This window comes from Rutilus rutilus, assembly GCF_951802725.1.
Source record: "Rutilus rutilus genome assembly, chromosome: 14".
NCBI classification, from domain to species: domain Eukaryota; kingdom Metazoa; phylum Chordata; class Actinopteri; order Cypriniformes; family Leuciscidae; genus Rutilus; species Rutilus rutilus.
Window position 1 is genome coordinate 35,565,042 of NC_140219.1, and position 19,641 is coordinate 35,584,682.

General features: G+C 42.3%; 2 protein-coding genes across 2 annotated transcripts; one reads left to right on the forward strand and one right to left on the reverse strand.

Moving 5' to 3' along the window:
* Positions 1–10,684: 10,684 nt before the first annotated feature.
* LOC311303342 (uncharacterized protein) lies at positions 10,685–11,170 on the forward strand (the record flags this gene model as incomplete). The annotated part of the gene is made up of 1 exon (XM_084429767.1): positions 10,685–11,170. One exon carries the CDS (start codon positions 10,685–10,687, stop codon positions 11,168–11,170), a length of 486 nt encoding a protein of 161 aa, XP_084285893.1.
* A 2,224-nt stretch (positions 11,171–13,394) lies between these two features.
* Positions 13,395–19,390, reverse strand: LOC311303149 (MICOS complex subunit MIC60-like). The gene is made up of 4 exons (XM_084429464.1): positions 19,173–19,390; positions 16,895–17,026; positions 15,521–15,650; positions 13,395–14,516 (listed from the first exon to the last, which is right to left on the reverse strand). Exons 2-4 carry the CDS (start codon positions 16,991–16,993, stop codon positions 13,909–13,911), a joined length of 837 nt encoding a protein of 278 aa, XP_084285590.1. The 5' UTR covers positions 16,994–17,026; positions 19,173–19,390; the 3' UTR covers positions 13,395–13,908.
* Positions 19,391–19,641: the final 251 nt, after the last annotated feature.

A 19,641-nucleotide genomic window follows, 5' to 3' on the forward strand; every position in this document is an offset into this window, starting at 1 on the left:
ACCTTGATATGCTTCTTACAGAGCCACTCCTTGGTTATCCTGGCTGTGTGCTTCGGGTCATTGTCATGTTGGAAGACCCAGCCTCAATGATCCAGGTTATCAATGTTAACTCAGGGTCATACGAAGACCAACAACTGAAGAAACGGGAGGGAGAACGTGCCGAGGACGAGAGAGAGGATCCACGCCTCACGAACGCCTTAAAGGAAGCGAGATGTTACTAATGCTTCTTTTCCCAATACAATTTTCCAACCATCTTGCATAACACTTACCGAGAGAGGATATCACCCCACATATCATTTTCACAGGCTACCGTTTACAGCAGATTTTCAGAACCACCGATTAACTGGGGTACAGGAAGCAACACAGTAACAGTGACATAGCGACCCACGATACCGCACACCATCATAATCCACCACTGGATACAGAGACAGATTACACACCTGAAGGGTGAGCAGTCGCCTACTCTGCGCTGGTGAAATGCGCCAAGGGAAAGTATGAGGTAAACACTATAATTCAAGGAAACGACAACACATCAGAGGTCTAAATATACGATTTAAACAAGCCGCTACTAGCACATACCTGAGGCGCTAGTCAATGACGCAAGAGGGGGGGGAAAGACGTGACGTATCTCAGGGTACAGCCAACCAGCATTAAATAGCCCATCCTCCACCCTGATAGGTCACCGCATATGTCACTCACTTAACTAGTGCTGCGTTCCAGTCCAAAATTGTCATGCCCTTCACTCGCAAACTTCCCTCCGTCTCGTTCACTCGGATGTACGTCATTGCGAGTGCTCACTACTGGCGGAAACTGCAATGGGCTAAACTGGAACGTCCTAAGCCCTTGATCACTTGGAATCAGCTGTGGAGTTGATTTATTATTTACATTTTTTTTTCCCTTTAAGAATTTGTTTAATGCAGCATCCAAATGTTTATAGGTGTGTTTGGGTTGTTTTAAATAAAAAATATATATAATTAATATATCATAGAGTTGTCTGTTGTGGTGGTGATTAGATGAGATATGTGGTGACGTCACAATCGTACTGCATTGTGGGACATATAGGTGCCTGAAGTGTACATTTGAAGCAGACTCGCTCCCTCGGTCAAAATCGAGGGAACGAGGCTCTGTCCATATAAACTTCACGAAGTGGAACGCACTTCAAAATGGCGGCAGGGATTCGCCCGAGGGGAAGTGCTTAGGGAAGTTCGCAAGTGCGTGTCTAAAAGTGGACTAGAACGCAGCATAGTTCTGTCACACTGCACACCACTGACGTGTAGGCCTACGCGATCAACTACAAGTTGTTCCACAACTGCTGCAGTGCCATTTACACTACTACAGCTCGGCTTTTCATTATCAACATGGTTTAAGTTACTCACTAACCCTAACGCTCTCACTCTCCTCCAGTCCACTGTCCTGACTCGTCTCAGCCACCGGAGCTTCGTCCAAGCCTGACTTTTCCTCTGCTGGTTTCTGCTTCAACTCCACATCTTTGTGCACCGATGATTCCTCCGTCTCACCACTAATCTCGAATCTTCCCTTCTGCCGAAGTTTTCTTTTGAGGGCACGAGAGTCTTTTATGTCCGAACTAACGTTACCCACATTCAAAACATCGCAAACTCTCCGTACTTGCAAATATCAGATACGAACTATCGCCATCTTCACTCTAAACGACACATCCAGTAATTTATCCGGAGAACTCAAAAACATGAACACTTGTCTCCTAAAAAACAGCACATGTTTAAGCGCAGGATTTTTACATCCACCGGTTTAACCTCGCTTACAACTTTTCTGAATCTTGCAAGTTCTCTCACAATGACCGCATTCTCAATGAACGGAGGGACGTTTGAAATGATCACTTTCGTAGCCGGAGCAAACAGCGGAGTGGTATTAACGAAAATTTATTTCACCCACAAACCGTTCTCAATAACCTTGTTGACCAATGCTTCTGTTTTAAGAAAAACAACTACGGCTTTATTCCTTCTCGAAGCCGAGACGATATTTGCATAGCCTAACTGCTCACCAACCGCTATCACAACATCTCCACCTGTAGCGCTGGCCTCTGGCACACGCCTGAACCCGTGGGGATTTCTTTAAGACTGCAAGGGAAGCTCGGCTTCCCCAATAATGTAAAAAAATTGCATGGTCAAATATGTACTATTTTGTTAACATTTGACTAAAAATGCGTTAGAAAACGTTAATCTCAAAGACGAGTTCGTTCAAAATCAGCTACATACAGCAGGTCGGCTGACTCGATTTCCTTCTCATACATTCCCGTAGCGTCACAGTGCATTTCCCTGTTGAAGCCCAGCGTCAGTGACTTCAGTGGAGCTGCTCTGAACAGTTTTTTTCAGCGCTTCGAAACTAGACGGTCATTGGATAAATGCTGCGATTATGTCCCGCAGCGGAGGCTCAGCTTCTCTGGGGGTGAATGAGGAGTGGGCTGGCCTGGGGCACGTTCAAGTTCAAAACGGTGCGCAACGTTTTGCTACGGTTTCCGGGTTGAACATCATGTTTCCTGGAAACGGCGTGCACCGGTGTTCAACGGGGTTTGAGATACGTTTTCTCTTGTTTGGTGGGTGTGTCAGAACTGCAGTCCAATCAGCAGCAACATGTATATAAAGCACGTGGTATTAAAGTGAACTCGCACAATGGGTTCAAGAAAAGTAATTTACAAATGTGTTTGATGCAGATCGGTATACGCAACAACTGAGGATATTAGAAGACATGTTTGTCGTAAGTTTTATTGTAAAAATATAGGATATCAAAATAATGATGTAGTTGTTTATATTTTTGGCTTCATTGCAAGTGTATGACATTTGGTATAGAAATAAACAATGGTAATTAAGTGCTTTTCCTAAAAATGAGAAAGAAAATACAGGGTATTAAAACAGTATGACCTACAAATAAAGTCAGTGTGTGAGGCTAAGTAGATGTGCTTTAGTCTGAATTAGGTAAGATATCGTGCTTCCATTTCAGTTTCAGCAATCCCTTCACTCGATTGGGATGTTCTCTTTTGTTCTGGCCGGCAAGTGCAGTAACTGTAACATCAGGCATATTTTGTAGTATTAAACACATATTTATACCGACTTCATCAGGCTCAGAAAATTCTTCACAAAGAAAACAAAGAATGGCCTTCTCAGCTGCCATAGTTGCAACTCTTGCATCATCAGAACAGTGTGTTCAACGCATCACCGTTTCTGTTTAAAAAACGTTGTGCAACGTTTTGTCGGGGGTGAACACAGCCCTGGACTCCGGGCTTCTGCGTGATGATTGGAGGGTCTGTCGAAAGGCTGCATCTCCTTTTGATTGACAGCGATTTCATACAATAAAAAGTCGCCATTGAGAGGACACTGGTCAAGTCACTGTGACCCTGTCGTACCAACTGGCGTCTTTTCCAGAGCATTTTCTGAAAAGGAACATAGAATTTACGTATAAATAAATGGACAATTTTTATGATGTAGGCTGAAAATGAGCTTCCCGTCTTTGAAAGACCAGCAGCCGCCACTGGCCTGAACCCACGGCGGAGGAATAATGGCGTCCTTCACCTGTGGACGACACACCTGACGCCAGGTGACCCGCGCACGCTAGGCCTACTTACTGGAACCCTAAATTAAACTTTACAAAGAATAAATTAATAAAAAAAATCAAGAAATAGAAAAGAAAAAACACACAAAAGAAAATATAAAGAACAGCGCACGATAGAAACACGCTCTCACACACACACCCTCCTCACTCCCAGCATGCACTCAGAGAGAGAGAGAGAGAGAGAGAGAGAGAGAGAGAGAGAGAGAGAGACACATATATACTGATGGTCACATACAGGGCGCTCGCGCATTAATCTTCATCAGTCGTTAATGTGCTCCTCTCAGTAATTAAGACACAGATGTAAGTGTGGAAATAATTATGAATGTGAGATACTGACTTTGTATTTAGAGGATTGATACAAATACAGAAAACAAATATTTTAGTTACTAATTGATTACTTAGGCCATATATCTTGAAAATGAAAGATACAGTTTAATTTAATCAGAGAAAGCCGATTGACAAAGAGTATTGACACAAACACATCAGAAACACATTAAATAAAAGGCAAATTTACTTAAATGAAAAGTTACTATAATATTTAGAATGTTCTGTGATTGTTAATAAAAGATAAACATAAACATCTGTCAATTTCAGGCCTATTAAATAAAGATTTTTTTTTTTTTTTTTTTTTTTTTTATACTGTATGCTGAATGACTATAAATACAAATTTCATCCCCAGAAATGTAAAAAAAATAATAAATATATCCAACAAATAGAGGCATCAGTTTCAGTGTTGGTCATACTGGCCTTCATTCTAGTACTGGAGTTCAGCAAACATGTAAAAGATCTGTCTTAATGTCTTTAGCTGCAATCATTTGGAGATTCACATGAAATTGCAGTATTTAATGTTGGGTGTGATTAATCTCAGTGTGTGGTTAATTCATTAATCTGTTTAATCGGTCGACAGCAATAGTTTCTGCACATTTGATATGGTCAAAATATTATTTCATCACGAGTCCATCTTAGCAGACCAGCTCAGACTAAACTGGTCCTGTCGGGTTGAGATGTTGAACACTGAGATTCTGCCTGCAGACCAGCACACACACGAGAGGGTCTGAAATCAGTCTCACACTCAACAAGAAATGAGGAATATGCCAAACATGAAGAGACTGAGGAAAATATGGAGCAAAGAATAAGAAGAGACCGAGTAAAACATTGGGCAGTAAAAGCACCAGCAGAGTGAATATGAACACAACCCAAATATGACGATCTGGTTTTCTGGATGTGTGAGAGTGACGATCAGTACAACACAGAGCACAACTAGATATTATCCATGTGATCACTGATATGATGAACACTGAAAGAGCAAAGAAATTATAATTAAACAAGAAAATATAACCGATAATGATACAGAGAAACACCAGTATGTAGAAAGCGATGAAACAGGGTGAGGAGAAAACTGAAGCAGTGTACAGTGGATATTTCACTGAGAGAATTCCCTCTAGCGCCACCAGCTGGTTCAGGACGAGACCACAGAGTCTTGATGAGGACCATAAAGATACAGAAACACGAAATGTCCAATCTCCATTCCTGTAAAACTCATTTAAGACCAGTAGTAACAGTATATAGGGACTGAAGAAAATCTCAACACAGTCAGTGAGGAGGAGGAGGAGGATGAAGGCTGAAATACGCAGTCCATTCTTTCTGTGATGAATTAGATCTCTGGCAGACCAAACAAGAGCTGGTAGACCTGCACACACACTGATGATGATGAAGATGGACCATCTGACATTTATCTGTTGCAGGACCAGATCATATGTATTCCATTCATATGTATAATTTTCCATATTCCAGTCTGTCTTTGATCTGTTTGTGATATCCAGCTGAAAATATGTAATTAAATAAATGAAAAAGTGAAAAATTAGTGTCTGCTGAATAAATGCTGAGCAACTTTCAGAAGTCACAAAGCTCATTCCAGCTGAACATACAACTGAGAATATTCAGACTTACATTACATGAAATATACAAAGTTTTATCCTTTATTGTGTACAAATACTGCACATACATGTTCCCAGATAAATGTGAGTGTATGTTCAGACACACACACACACACACACACACACACACACACACACGGAATGAGTTACACCAGATTTCTAGTTCCCAGCATGCTTTGCTTCTGACTGTTAAAGGAGAGCAAATGTTAAAATGAAGTGTTATTTAATGTTAAAAGGATAATAGGATCTGTTAGTGTTTAATGCTCTATTATTTTGGAGTTTCTGGTGTGTGTGTGTTTGGGGTCATTGTGCTGAAGAGTAGAGCCTGTGGTTCGGTTGACGATTGGCCGAACATTATTAAGACTATAATTACTATATTTTAAAAGTAATGTCTGTGCTCTCTTCAACACAGTGATAGTCTCTTGGCTAAATACTTTAGTACATGCAGGTGTGCTTGTGCCTTTGAAAATATGAAACATTTATAATGTAAATAATGAAAATATATTATAAATATATTACATTATATATTTCTCTACATATGTGTGTGTTTATGTTGCATGACTAAATATATCTGCAATATATTACACATGCAGTACCATATCTGATCACATATACATCTATATATAATGAAGTGTATTACTGAATATAAAATTACATACATTATGATATATTAGTAAATATATTGTCACATTTTTCGATATATAAAAAGCAGCAAAAAAAAAAATATTTTCAAATATACTGTTAAACCATTTCATATGTGGTCATTCATATATAGGGAATTATATATTTTCATAAGGGTAGTCTGTATCACATCATGTCAGTTCATCTTTAATAACTAAAAGTGAAGTAAAATAAACAACCATGTCTTACCTAGATATATTCAGGAGATTTCTGCAGCGCTCATGGCATAAGAACGTTTGCAGTCTTGCTGGATTTCTTCTCTCGTTCTGTCTCTGTTTTTGCTCTTTCTTCTCTTTTCTACTGCTGGTTTCTGGTTTATCTGCTGGTTTCCGGTTTATCTGCTGGTTTGATCTCAGATCTCACATCTGAGCTCTGACTGTGGTTTCAGTAGGAACACGGATAATATCTACCTAAACCATTTTTACTTAAATGTTTAAAAGCTTTAAGTGAAATTATATAGCACCTCTGTAAATGTAGTGTATAAAAATGAAGTCTTTCCCCATGATTTTCCGTCATTCATTAAGTTTTTTTTATTAAGTTTTATTATCATACTGGGAATTTGTCCTTAGTTAGTGCACACACACATTAGGAGCAGTGAGTAGTGACATTTCCTACCATTCTTGAGAATGGAACCTGCGACCTTTGTGTTACAAGTCTGACTCTCTAACCATTAGGCCCCCAATAGAGAAAAGATCATATTAATATAATAGACACAGACGTGTAGTGGAAATAACACAAATTGACATACCTTTGACATTTAAATTGATGTAAAAAAGGCCTATCACTGAAACCACAGTCAGAATTTGTGAGCTGAGAACTGCAACCACACAGAGTTCAAAACCACCAGAAACCAGTGGAAGAGCAACACATTCTCATCTATTAGTTAGAAAGATAGATAAATGATAGATAGATAGATAGATAGATAGATAGATAGATAGATAGATAGATAGATAGATAGATAGATAGATTAGTTAGAAAGAAAGAGATTAGTTAGAAAGAAAGGAATATTGGTTAGAAAGAAAGATAAGATAGAGAGGAAGATTTGTTGTCCCCTCAGATTTCTCTCTTTGCCTCATCCCTAATCTGTTATTGTTTGGATCGTTTGTTTGTGTATGACCCTTGCCTGGATTTGGATTACGATTGTGGATAACCCTTTAAATAAACTGCATTATGGGCGCTGCTCTGTGGCGACCTGCTGTGTGTTTCACTTGCGCCGTTTGATTTGTTTGTTTGTTGAGTACGTTTAGTTTTTTTTATATTTCTTTCTTTTTAAACTTGACTGCTGACGTGGTGTATAATTCGCAACAATGGAGTTTCATGGATTGTTGGACTCATCTGGATTTTAAGTATCAATTTATTCAATGCACTAAATGCCGAAAACGCCGCAGGCGGGGTTGTTCGGTACAGCCGAGAATTCTTACTCCAGTGCAGTAAATATGTGGAGATCACATCTTATCATCACATACCAAGTTATCTGCAATCTTCACAAGACAAGATTACTCAAACCAAAAGGAAACGGAGATGAGGAAAGAAAGGTGGGATTCGCCAGTGACTAAAAAGAATGGGAAATAAATTACCCTTGCCCACGACCTTATTAATGAATGCCCTGAGGGGTTAAATTAATGAATTAACAGCAAATCTATGCTACTTGCATGAATACAGAAACGCATGTGTGCTGGCAATCACAGAAACATGGCTGAATGAGAGCACCCCCCGTCAAGTGAGGTTGAACCAACTGGCTTCACGGTGTATCGAACGGATCGAGACTCGGATATCACGGCAAAGTCACGCGGTGGTGGAGTTTGTTTTCTCATTAGGGACAACTGGTGTAGACAAGTGGTGGTAAGAGAATCTCTCTGTACTTCTGATATCGAACTACTGAGTGTATCACTTAGACCTTTCTATCTTCCTCGGGAGTTCCCACAGCTGTTTTTTACTGTGGTTTATATACATCCGCTAGCAAACTCAGCTAAAGTCTCTGATGTGTTATATCAACTTTCACAAAGACTTGATACTATGTCTCTGTCACGGTTCATGGGTTCACTGTCTCGCCCTCGCTGTCTGTCAGTGTTGTGTGTATTAGTGTTGTGGGCGTGTCTCATTATCCCGGCTGCGCCAGCTGATCCTCATCGAGCACCCTATTTATTCGTCTGTGATTCGTCTGTCTTTGTCAGATCGTTGTGAGGCTTCACTGGACCATTGAGCACCCGTCACTCCTTTTTCCTCTGGTTTCCCTCGAGTGGTTCGCCTTCCCGGATCTCTCGCTTCCTGTCTGGATTCTGCCTGGATTTATCTGCCCATTGCATCCCTGCGTTGCCAGTGCCTTATCTACTCTGTTCATCAACGCTGACCAGCTTCACTGCTTTTCCTGTTTATAATAAATATTGCTGTTTTCTCGCAGTTGGATTCTACTCTCGTTCTTTCTATACAGAGTGTGACAGAACGATCTGACCGTGACATGGATCCAGCGAAAGCAGCTGAACTTCAGGAATTTCTTTCAAACAACGTCGTTCGGATGGATCGTCAAGAGGAACGGATGGCTGCTACTGGTCGGGCTGTACAGGCGCTGGTAATGCAGGTGTCCGAGCTCACCACTCATTTACAACAACTGAGGGCTCCCACTGCGCCACCCCCGCCGCCTGTTCCCCGCGAGCCATCTAACATCGTCAACCAGCCCGAGCCGCGCATCCCCACCCCGAGAGATATTCTGGTGAGCCTAGTCTCTGTAGAGCATTTTTGACTAAATGTTCCATCTTTTTCTCTCTTCAACCAGTGACCTTCGCCACAGAACAGTCTAGAGTGGCACTGGTAATGACTTTGTTGTCGGGATGCGCGGCTCTGTGGGGAACGGTGGTGTGGGAAAAACAATATCCCTGCTGTTCCTCGTTCCAAGCACTCGGCGAGGAGATGAGACGGGTATTTGATTGCGCGGTTACGGGCCGGGAGGCTGCCCGTAAACTCACCGATCTCCGCCAGAACAAGAAGTCAGTATCCGACTATTCCATCGAGTCCCGGACCCTGGCAGCCGAGTGCAAATGGAACGAGGAGGCGCAGTGTGACATTTTCCTGCATGGGTTGGCTGACCGTGTTCAAAAGGAGATTTATATGTTGGAGTTACCAAGGAGTCTCAACGAACTAATCGGATTGGCACTGCGCGTGGATGCGCGTCTTCAACAACGAGAGAGTCGATCACACCAGACCCTGATTCCAGAATTTCCTGAGTATTCCAGTATCAGAGGTGGGAACACGGTCAGCCCCCCGATCGATCAAGAACCCATGCAGGTTGGTCGAGCTCGGCTTTCCCTGGGGGAGAGGGACCGTCGGAGGACAAGAGGACTTTGCCTTTACTGTGGCACGGCTGGACACTTTCTCATTGACTGTCCAGTAAAAGACCAAGCCCGACAGTAGAACGGAGGTTACTCATCAGCAACTCTCCTCCCGGTAAGACTGAATGGGCAGACCAGTTCCACATCTGCCAGGCATTGGTGGACTCAGGATCTGAGTGTAACCTCATAGACTGTTCTTTGGTCGAACATCTTCATATTCCGGTCACTTCACTTGAGCACAAGATTTCAGTCGACGCCATTAACGGACAGGTACTCCCAGGCATCACTCAGTCTACATGTGTTCTCACTCTTATCACCTCTGGAAACCATACCGAAAAGACTTCTTTCCTCATCACCAGTTCACCATTCGCACCAGTGGTATTGGGACATCCGTGGTTGGTTCAACACCAACCCAGGGTGGAATGGGGTCAGAATACAGTTTCTGCCTGGAGTGACCATTGTTATGCCTCTTGTCTTGTGTCTGCCTGTCCGTCTGTGTCTTGTTCTGTGTTGCAGGAGGAGCCAGTGAATCTGTCTAATGTGCCACCTGAGTATCTCGACCTGAAGGAAGTGTTCAGTAAGTCCCGGGCTGCTTCTCTTCCTCCGCATTGTCCCTACGACTGTGCTATAGATTTATTGCCAGGCACGTCTCCGCCTAAGGGCAAGTTATACTCGCTCTCTGTTCCTGAGAGGGAGGTCATGGAGAAATATATTTCTGATTCTCTGGCTGCCGGGATCATCCGTCCTTCTTCGTCTCCCGCTGGCGCGGGGTTCTTTTTCGTGGGGAAGAAGGATGGCTCCCTGCGACCGTGTATTGACTACAGAGGGCTGAACAACATCACTGTAAAGAATACCTATCCTTTGCCGTTGATGTCTTCAGCCTTCGAGTGGTTGCAGGGAGCGTCTCTTTTCACGAAATTGGACCTACTGCCTACCATTTGGTCCGCATAAGAAGGGGGGATGAGTGGAAAGGGGCTTTCAATACCCCCAGGGGACACTTTGAATAATTGGTTATGCCCTTCGGCCTGTCCAACTCCCCCACCGTTTTCCAAGCACTCGTCAATGATGTGTTGAGAGACATCATTAATCAATTCATTTATGTCTACCTGGATGACATATTGATATTTTCTTCGTCTCTCCAGGAACATGTTCAACATGTCAGATGAGTGCTTCAAAGAGAATGGGCATTTTGTCAAGGCAGAGAAGTGCGCGTTTCATGCACAGTCAGTCCCGTTTTTGGGGTACATCGTCTCGTCTGAGGGAGTGCGCATGGATCCTGACAAGGATAAGGCTGTGGTAGATTGGCCAATCCCAGTTTCCCGCAAGGCGCTGCAGAGGTTCCTGGGATTCGCTCATTTTTACCAACGTTTTATTCATAATTTCAGCCAACTAGCCGCTCCTCTGACTGCCTTGACCTCCACCAGAACGGCGTTCAGGTGGTCAAATGCTGCGGAAGCGGGATTTACCATCCTCAAGAGCCACTTCGTTTCAGCTCCCATTCTTGTAGCCCCTGATCCTTCACGTCAGTTTGTGGTGGAGGTTGACATACTCCCAGGCATCACTCAGTCTACATGTGTTCTCACTCTTATCACCTCTGGAAACCATACCGAAAAGACTTTTTTCTCCCAGAGGTGGGGGTAGGTGCAGTACTTTACCTATTAAACAATCGCATACATTTTAAAATATTGCTGATTACTTACAAAGCACTAAATGGTTTAGCTCCGCAGTACTTAAGGGAGCTCTTAACGCATTATAGTCCTTCACATCTATTGCGATCTCAAAATTGCGTCCAGTTAATAATACCTAGAATATCAAAATCGACTGCTGGCGGTAGATCCTTCTCCTATTAGCACCAAAACTTTGGAACAGTCTTCCTAACATTGTCCGGGAAGCAGACACACTCTGTCAATTCAAAGCTAGACTAATTACACATTATACATTATCAATTTCTATTATTCAGATCAGTTAAATGATTATTAGGCTGAATAAATTAGGTGAACAGGAACCTGGAACACTTCCATAACACCCAATGTACTTGTTACATCCTAAGAAGAATGGCATCTACGCTAATATTTGTTGGTCTCATCATTATCCCGAGGTTACCATAGTCAGATGGAGGACCTGCACCCTAGACACGACCACAACGCATCCCTGAGTGTCAGCAGAGGCTGTGTCTACTGGACAATCCCCTAAACACGACCGCCATCTGCACAGATCCTCAGCAGAGACACAAGAACCAGACAGGTCCTCCACACAGACCCTATGGCCAGCTTCAGCTCCACACCAGCGTGATGAATCGATCTTCAAGCTGAAGGAACTGGATTCATATTTTAATGCTTCCAATCCCGATCTGAATTCTAACTTGTGATGCAGCCTGAATCATAATCACACCATGTTTGTCCGTTAGCCAGAGGAGAACTGAACGACTGATCCTGGTTTCTCCCAAGGTTTTTTTCTCCATTCTTGAGTTTGGGTTCATGCCACTGTCGCCTGTGGCTTGCTTAGTTAGGGGACACTGAATTTTCCACAGTATTATTGATCTGCCTGTACTGATGCTACTCTATGAGAACTGAACTGAGCTGGACGATGACAATTTTTTTGTAAAACTGCTTTATAGATGAAATGAACTTAAATGAATAATTGATGGTCTTTACAACAGAACTGAATCAACACTGAACTGACTTTAGCTGAACAACACCCGAAATGCATAATATTCCTGTTATCTCTATAAAGCTGCTTTGAAACAATCTGTATTGTATAAAGCGCTTTAGAAATAAAGGTGACTTGACATGAACCAATCTCTTCCGCTTAACTAGTTACAACATGAATGAAGATCAGAAGGTATGTTAAAAGATACAGTGTGTATACAGAGAGTGTCCTTCACTTGGCTGGATGTTGTGAAAGGCTTTTCTTAACCATTATCCACCACTGTTGTCTTCTATGAACGTCCAGGCCTTCTTATTTTGCTGAGCTCACCAATGCATTTTTTAGTCCTATCCCAAATGGTTGATTTGGACACTCCTAATGTTCCTGCCATCTCTCTGATGGATGGCTTTTGCGTTTGAAGCCTGTTTCACGTGCATGATATGTGTTCACAACAACAGCTTCCAAATACAAATGCAAAAACAGAGTCAACTCCAGACCTTTTACCTGCTTAATTGTTGATGAAATAACAGCTTTTGAGTCAATTGTCCAGTTACTTTTGGTCCCTTGAAAAAGAGGGGTCTACATATTAAAGAGCAGTAATTCCTCAACCTTTCCTCCAATTTGGATGTGAATACCCTTAAAATTAAGCTGAGACTGTGCACTTTAAGCCCATATTCATTATTAACAGTAATTTGAGCATGTTTTGGTAAACAGCTAAAATAAAAAAATGTGTTAAACTCATCTTTGATCACCAATATGAAAATTTTTTTTTTTAATCCTTGAAAAAAAAGTCTTCATGCCTGAAAATATCTTGAATGTAACTCGACACCCTTGCCTCATTTAGTATGCGCGGTTCTATGAATATGCAAATGAGCCCCGCCTCCACTCACTCGCTCAGCTCAGAGATCCACTGGTTGACGATCACACGTTGATCTGATTGGTTACAAGGTAGTTTGTGACGTCAGAAACACCAGCGATTTCAAAGCGTGTGTTTGAGACTGTCTTTGGTTCACTGCAGTTTTAAGGAGGAAATACTCAGCAATGGTGTCGACTTATGAACTTACACATGGTTTGTCTTAAAGCATATTAAAAACACCACATAGACACATAAACAACATTAAAAGCTGGATTATCACCACAGGGGGACTTTAAATTAAAACGAACCCCTGCTAAACCAGATCCGACCGTTTTTAAAACTCAGACATGCAAATAACTGAAATGCCATTCTTGTCAACAACCATGATTTATTGATCTCCAATATTGAATGAGAAAAGCACTGATTATTCTCAACAATCTGGATTAATAAACAACCAGTAAATATTTAACTTTGAAACTGAAGAGTTACACGTGCATCGTGAAGCGGTGAACAGGTTACCATCCGATGACCCGGAGGCACTTCAATCATATACAGTGAGTGCCGCCACTGTCAAGATCAACACAACCTTGAGAGGTGTTTCTCTGCATATATGAGGTGCAGCTACTGGCTGTTCCTGATGGTATGCCACTTGAGAACTGTTTTAAGGGCAAAGACTTCCTGCAAAAGTAATTCGGACAGATTTCTGGCTAGCACACAAAACTATTAATAAATTAATCAGCTGAGCAGAAGGCTCCGTTAACAGCGGGCAAATGACATGCCTCGTAATTTACATCATCTCCACAGAGTGGGTGTGGCTAAGGGACCAGTGGGTGTGGCTAAGGGGCATTTGGGTGTGGCTAAGGTCATGTGGGTGTGGCTAAGGGGCCTGCGTGGTGCCCAACCCCACGGCATTAGCATACGCCGAGAGCAGGCTGATCACCTGCTTGGTTTCTAAAGTGAGCCGGGCTTCTTTGAGCCAGTCCTGCGCCACGCGCTGCGACTCGCCGCGTAGCTGGTTGATGAACTTCGCGGCTAGTTCCAGGTCTCCGCGCTCGATGCTGTACGTAGCGTAGGCGAGCAGCTTGAACGTGTCGAGATCTTCGGCCGCTAGTTTAGCCGGCGGCGCTTCTTGCTCTCTCTCGAACAAAAGGACGGACTGCAGGTAGGATAGGAAGTACTGGTATAGGCTGTTGCGGGTCTCGTCGATGAGCGCCACGCGGCGCGCGAGCCGGCGGATGTCGTAGAAGCGCGCGCGGAGGCTAGCTTCGCTGTAGACGCCTCGGCTCAGAGACTCTTCGGGAATGGCGGTGGCCAGCGCCTGGGCGAACTCGTTTTCCGCACAGGTTTCTTTGATGGCCAGCACAGCGCCCTCTAGAGGCTCGGTGGGGGAGTCGGCACCCGCGGACTTCAGCGTGTAGTTCAGAGCCTCTACGGAAAGCCACAACTGGTGAGCCTTGCGAGCCTCTTCCTCAGCAGTCACATGACCTTCGAGACAGGAGAGAACACGTCAAGCGAAGGTCAAACGCAAGCCGGATGTGGCTGAAGTTTTAAAAACTTTATTGAACAATTTTAACAACCATAATTGGCCTGGTACAAAATATTAAAAGTCTCAATCAGACAACAGACAAGTACCATAACATGAGATAAAGAAAATATAAATAAAGTAAACTAAAGAAATAAAGAAATAAAAGATTAGGGTTTTCAGCGAGTTTAAGATCCTCTATCAAAGTAGATAAGATTAAGGCATTCTCTTTCTTCATTAATTTTAATGATAAGAAGTAATGGCACAGTTCCTTATGAAAAACGTTTGGAAGTGTTTTCAGGAATCTGGTCTTGTGTAAAAAGAATTTCCCAAGAATAATAAATGCGTTAACTGCCACGTCATGCGTCTCACCTGTCATAAAAATACCAAATATTACATTTTCCTTTCTTAATACAGGCAAATCTTCAAATATAGGAAACCAGTAATGCGAATCCTCCCAAAAGGCACAGGCAAATGTACAATCATAAACCAGATGTTCTGTTGTTTCAATCTGATCAACACAAAAAGAGCAAATCGACATCTTAATCATTTTCTAGATGGAGATACTCCATAAGAGCTTTAACGTGCAATTCTTTAGCATATGGTGCAACTGGAAATTTAAGATATTTTGTTCTTAAACTCTTAACTTCAACTCTTAACTTTTATTTTAAGAAAAAGGATATAATTCCTTAAAGGCTTTCCGAGTTGTAATATTGGGTAAGTTTAGGTGAGTGAGAGACACTCTTAGGAAGACCGCGGGTTACGTTACTGTGAGGAACGTTTAAGAGGATATCTGGATTATAGATTGCGGGATCGCTTTGATAAGGTTATCATACGGTTTTCTGTCCAATAAAATACATTTTGAACAGAAAAACTCAGGTATTATCTGAAATATGCATCACAGACCATATTACTTTCTCCCGCCCATTTTTGAACGTGTGTGAAGAGCGAGTTTGGGAAGGCTTACTGTCGATGGCCTCCTCGATGCCCTTGAGTCGGGCGTACGCTGCGTTCATGTCCAGCGTGAAGGTGTCCAGCTGCTCCTGGGTCAGTCTGCGGTAATGAGTCTCCTGCTCCATCATCTTACTGCTCAGGACCTGCACACACACACACACAACGTTTAGATGGATATCATCATCTCTTTTCAATACTGATTCAGTAGAACTGGAGAACACTAGAGATAGTTATGGAAATAATGGATTAGTGATGCTACTAAAATGATGTAGATGTAGCATCAGAAACAGAAACACCAAAACCGAAAATAATGTTTTATAAGTTCTATTATTGTTGTTATTGTTTTACCCTCTTCTCTAGTTTTAGGCCTAACAACATCTGGCAAAGGAACTACCGATGAAAACTAGCCTTCGGGCTAATCTGGGTACATTTACATTTGTGCCGTGTGTAATATGTTAATATAATACATATCATTGTAACATGATTAATGTACACTGTCCCTTTTCTAAATAATAATAATAATAATAATAAAAAATTAGTTTTACTTAACCGAAACTGAAAATAAAGTTTAATAATAAACAAATCAAAATGTAGACTCAAATAAAAAATTATTTGTATACAAATATTTAAATTTTACAAAAGGAATTTTTATACACATTTTTTAATTATATAGTTATAGTTTCTACTCCAATTTGTTGTTGAAAAATAAATAAATTAAAAACCTGTTTTCATGACAGATCTATTCAAGTATACATTAAATAATGAAGACAACAGGTTAAGTAAAAATATAGTATATAATGATACAGTTATTTTTCCATCTGACTGTCGAGTTTATGATCACTGAACGGCTTTTCTGAGGTAAACGTGACGTTATATTGTTTTATTGACGTCTTTCTGCGGTTGAAACACTGACTGATGGACTACATGAGACATGACTGAGTTCAGTGAGTTGTTCTGTATATCCTGATGCTCACTGATGTTTATTTGCTGCTGTAACTAGTAAAGAGGAAGAGATGATCGCTTCATCTGTCACACACACATTAGAGAGACACAAACACACATTTACTGACTGAATTAAGTGATGAAACTGACAGAATTTGTTACTTTTGATATTGAAAAAACTAAGTCTCAGCTTTCAAAGCACAAAGCCTATTGCGATTAATTGGACGGCAGGCGCTACAAATAATGTTTAGTAAAGTTTTGTTCACGCATCCACTGAAAACAGCACAGACTAAAAGATTGATTCTTGGGATTAAAGATGTAAATATTGGTTGATCAAAGGAGAATCGACTAAAATTGAGTCAGTCAGACAGGTAGCCCATCCCATTTCTGTCGTGAGGAACTCCTCTAATTGTTAAATGAGCGACTGATGTGCATCTGTGCGCACCTCTTGAGCCTCCTCACGCAGCTCCTGCTCCTGGACCTTCAGCACGTCCCTCAGGTGATCAGTGTGAGCCGCCGCCTGACGCCTCAGCTGAGTCCTCATCTCAGCCTCCAGCACCTCACGCACCTCCTGGAGCTGACACACACACACACACACACACACCTTTAAGCTTTAAAACTGCTCCAATTTTAAAAAGTTCCAATTTCATGCTATTAAATCTGCGTAAAAAATTCTCGCCAGGCTTTCTAAAGCTGGAGTAATGATGCTGAAAATTCAGCTGTCAGGAATAAATTACACTTTACTATATATATATATATATATATTCACATAGAAAACAGTTGTTTACATTGGAATAATAATTTCACAATATTACTGTTTTTTCTGTATTTTTAATCAGATAAATGCAGCCTTGATGAGCAGAAGAGACTCTTTCAAAAACTAAAACAGTAACATATCCCAGCGTTTAAGCAGTTCTGCGTTTAGCTTTAGCGTGTGAGTGTGTTGCAGCGTGTGAGTGTGTGTTTAGCATGTTAGCATGTGAATGCGAGTGTGTTGCAGCGTGAGTGTTTAGCTTGTTAGTGTGTGAGTGTTTAGCGTGAGTGTGTTTAGCGTGAGTGTTTCAGCATGTGAGTGTGTTTAGCGTGAGTGTGTTTCAGCGTGAGTGTGTTTCAGCGTGTGAGTGTGTCTAGCGTGAGTGTGTTTCAGCGTGTGAGTGTGTTTAGCATGTTAGCGTGTGAGTGTTTAGCGTGAGTGTGTTTCAGTGTGAGTGTGTTTAGCTTGAGTGTATTTCAGCGTGTGAGTGTGTTTAGCGTGAGTGTGTTTCAGCGTGTGAGTGTGTTTAGCGTGAGTGTGTTTCAGCGTGTGAGTGTGTTTAGCGTGTTAGCGTGTGAGTGTGTTTAGCGTGTTGCAGTGTGAGTGTGTTTTAACGTGTGAGTGTTTCAGTGTGTGAGTGTGTTTCAGTGTGTGAGTGTTTAAGCATGTGAGTGTGTTTAAGCGTGCGAGTGTGTTTAAGCGTGCGAGTGTGTTTAGCGTGAGTGTGTTTAGCTTGTTAGCGTGTGAGTGTTTAGGGTGAGTGTGTTTCAGCGTGTGAGTGTTTAGCGTGAGTGTGTTTCAGCGTGTGAGTGTGTTTAGCGTGATTGTGTTTCAGCGTGTGAGTGTGTTTAGCGTGAGTGTTTCAGCGTGTGAGTGTGTTTAGCATGTTAGCGTGTGAGTGTGTTTAGCGTGTTAGTGTGTGTGTGTGTGTGTTGCAGTGTGAGTGTGTTTTAGCGTGTGAGTGTTTCAGTGTGTGAGTGTGTTTAAGCATGTGAGTGTGTTTAGCGTGTGAGTGTTTCAGCGTGAGGGTGTTTAGCTTGTTAGCGTGTGAGTGTTTAGCGTGAGTGTTTCAGCGTTTGAGTGTTTAGCGTGAGTGTGTTTAGCGTGTGAGCGTGTTTAGCGTGTTAGTGTGAGTGTGTTTTAACGTGTGAGTGTGTTTAATGTGTTAGCGTGTGCGTGTTGCAGCGTGTGAGTGTGTTTAGCGTGAGTGTTTCAGCGTGTGAGTGTTTAGCATGAGTGTGTTTCAGTGTGTGAGTGTGTTTCAGCGTGAGTGTGTTTCAGCGTGTGAGTGTGTTTAGCATGTTAGCGTGTTTAGCATGTTAGCGTGTGAGTGTGTTTAGCGTGTTAGTGTGTGTGTGTGTTGCAGTGTGAGTGTTTTTTAGCATGTGAGTGTTTCAGTGTGTGAGTGTGTTTAAGCATGTGAGTGTGTTTAGCGCGTGAGTGTTTCAGCGTGATTGTGTTTAGCTTGTTAGCGTGTGAGTGTTTAACGTGAGTGTGTTTCAGCGTGTGAGTGTTTAGCGTGAGTGTGTTTAGCGTGTTAGTGTGTGTTGCAGTGTGAGTGTGTTTTAGCGTGTGAGTGTGTTTAATGTGTTAGCGTGTGCGTTTCAGCGTGTGAGTGTTTAGCGTGAGTGTGTTTCAGCGTGAGTGTGTTTAGCATGTTAGCGTGTTTAGCGTGTTAGTGTGTTTAGCATGTTAGCGTGTATGTGTGTGTTGCAGTGTGAGTGTGTTTTAGCGTGAGTGTGTATGTGTGTGTTGCAGTGTGAGTGTGTTTTAGCGTGTGAGTGTGTTTAATGTGTTAGCGTGTGCGTGTTGCAGCGTGAGTGTGTTTAGCGTGTTAGTGTGTATGTGTGTGTTGCAGTGTGAGTGTGTTTTAGCGTGTGAGTGTGTTTAATGTGTTAGCGTGTGCGTGTTGCAGCGTGTGAGTGTGTTTAGCGTGAGTGTGTTTCAGAGTGTGAGTGTGTTGCGGCACCTTCTTCTCCTGCTGGATCCTGATGTCCTCTCGGCTGTGCTCGAGTGCTGACGCCACGGCTCTCTCCTGCGCTCGCTGGTTCTCCAGCTTCTGCTGCTCCAGCGCCGTCTCGATGTGGATCTGCTCACGCACGCGCTGCTCCGCTAGCTCGCGGTTCAGCTGGTCGATGCGCCGGTGCGCGTGAGCGATCAGGGAGTTCAAGTCATCGGCGCTCAGCTTTCCCGCTGGCAAACACAACAGAGCAGTGCTGGAACTAGTTTGGCATGAGTGGATACACTTCGAGCATTATTAAAGACAAGTAAACACTCGGTAATTAAAAAAGGACAAATTAGCAATCGCAACAAATAGACACAACTGAACAAATATACGATTGAAATAAACAGTGTTTTAAGATTTTCAGGTTCAGAAACTGTAATCAAATGTAAAATAACAGGCTACTTTATATATAAAATATACATTACAAACATAG

What these genes read in the sequence shown, in the direction of transcription:
- LOC311303149 (XM_084429464.1), bottom strand. Translation starts at nt 16,993, where the DNA reads ATGAGGACTCAGCTGAGGCGTCAGGCGGCGGCTCACACTGATCACCTG. An exon ending in TGCGTGAGGAGGCTCAAGAG is followed by an intron (nt 15,651 to 16,894) that starts GTGCGCACAGAT and finishes GTGTGTGTGCAG; the next exon opens with GTCCTGAGCAGTAAGATGAT. An exon ending in CATCGAGGAGGCCATCGACA is followed by an intron (nt 14,517 to 15,520) that starts GTAAGCCTTCCC and finishes CCTGTCTCGAAG; the next exon opens with GTCATGTGACTGCTGAGGAA.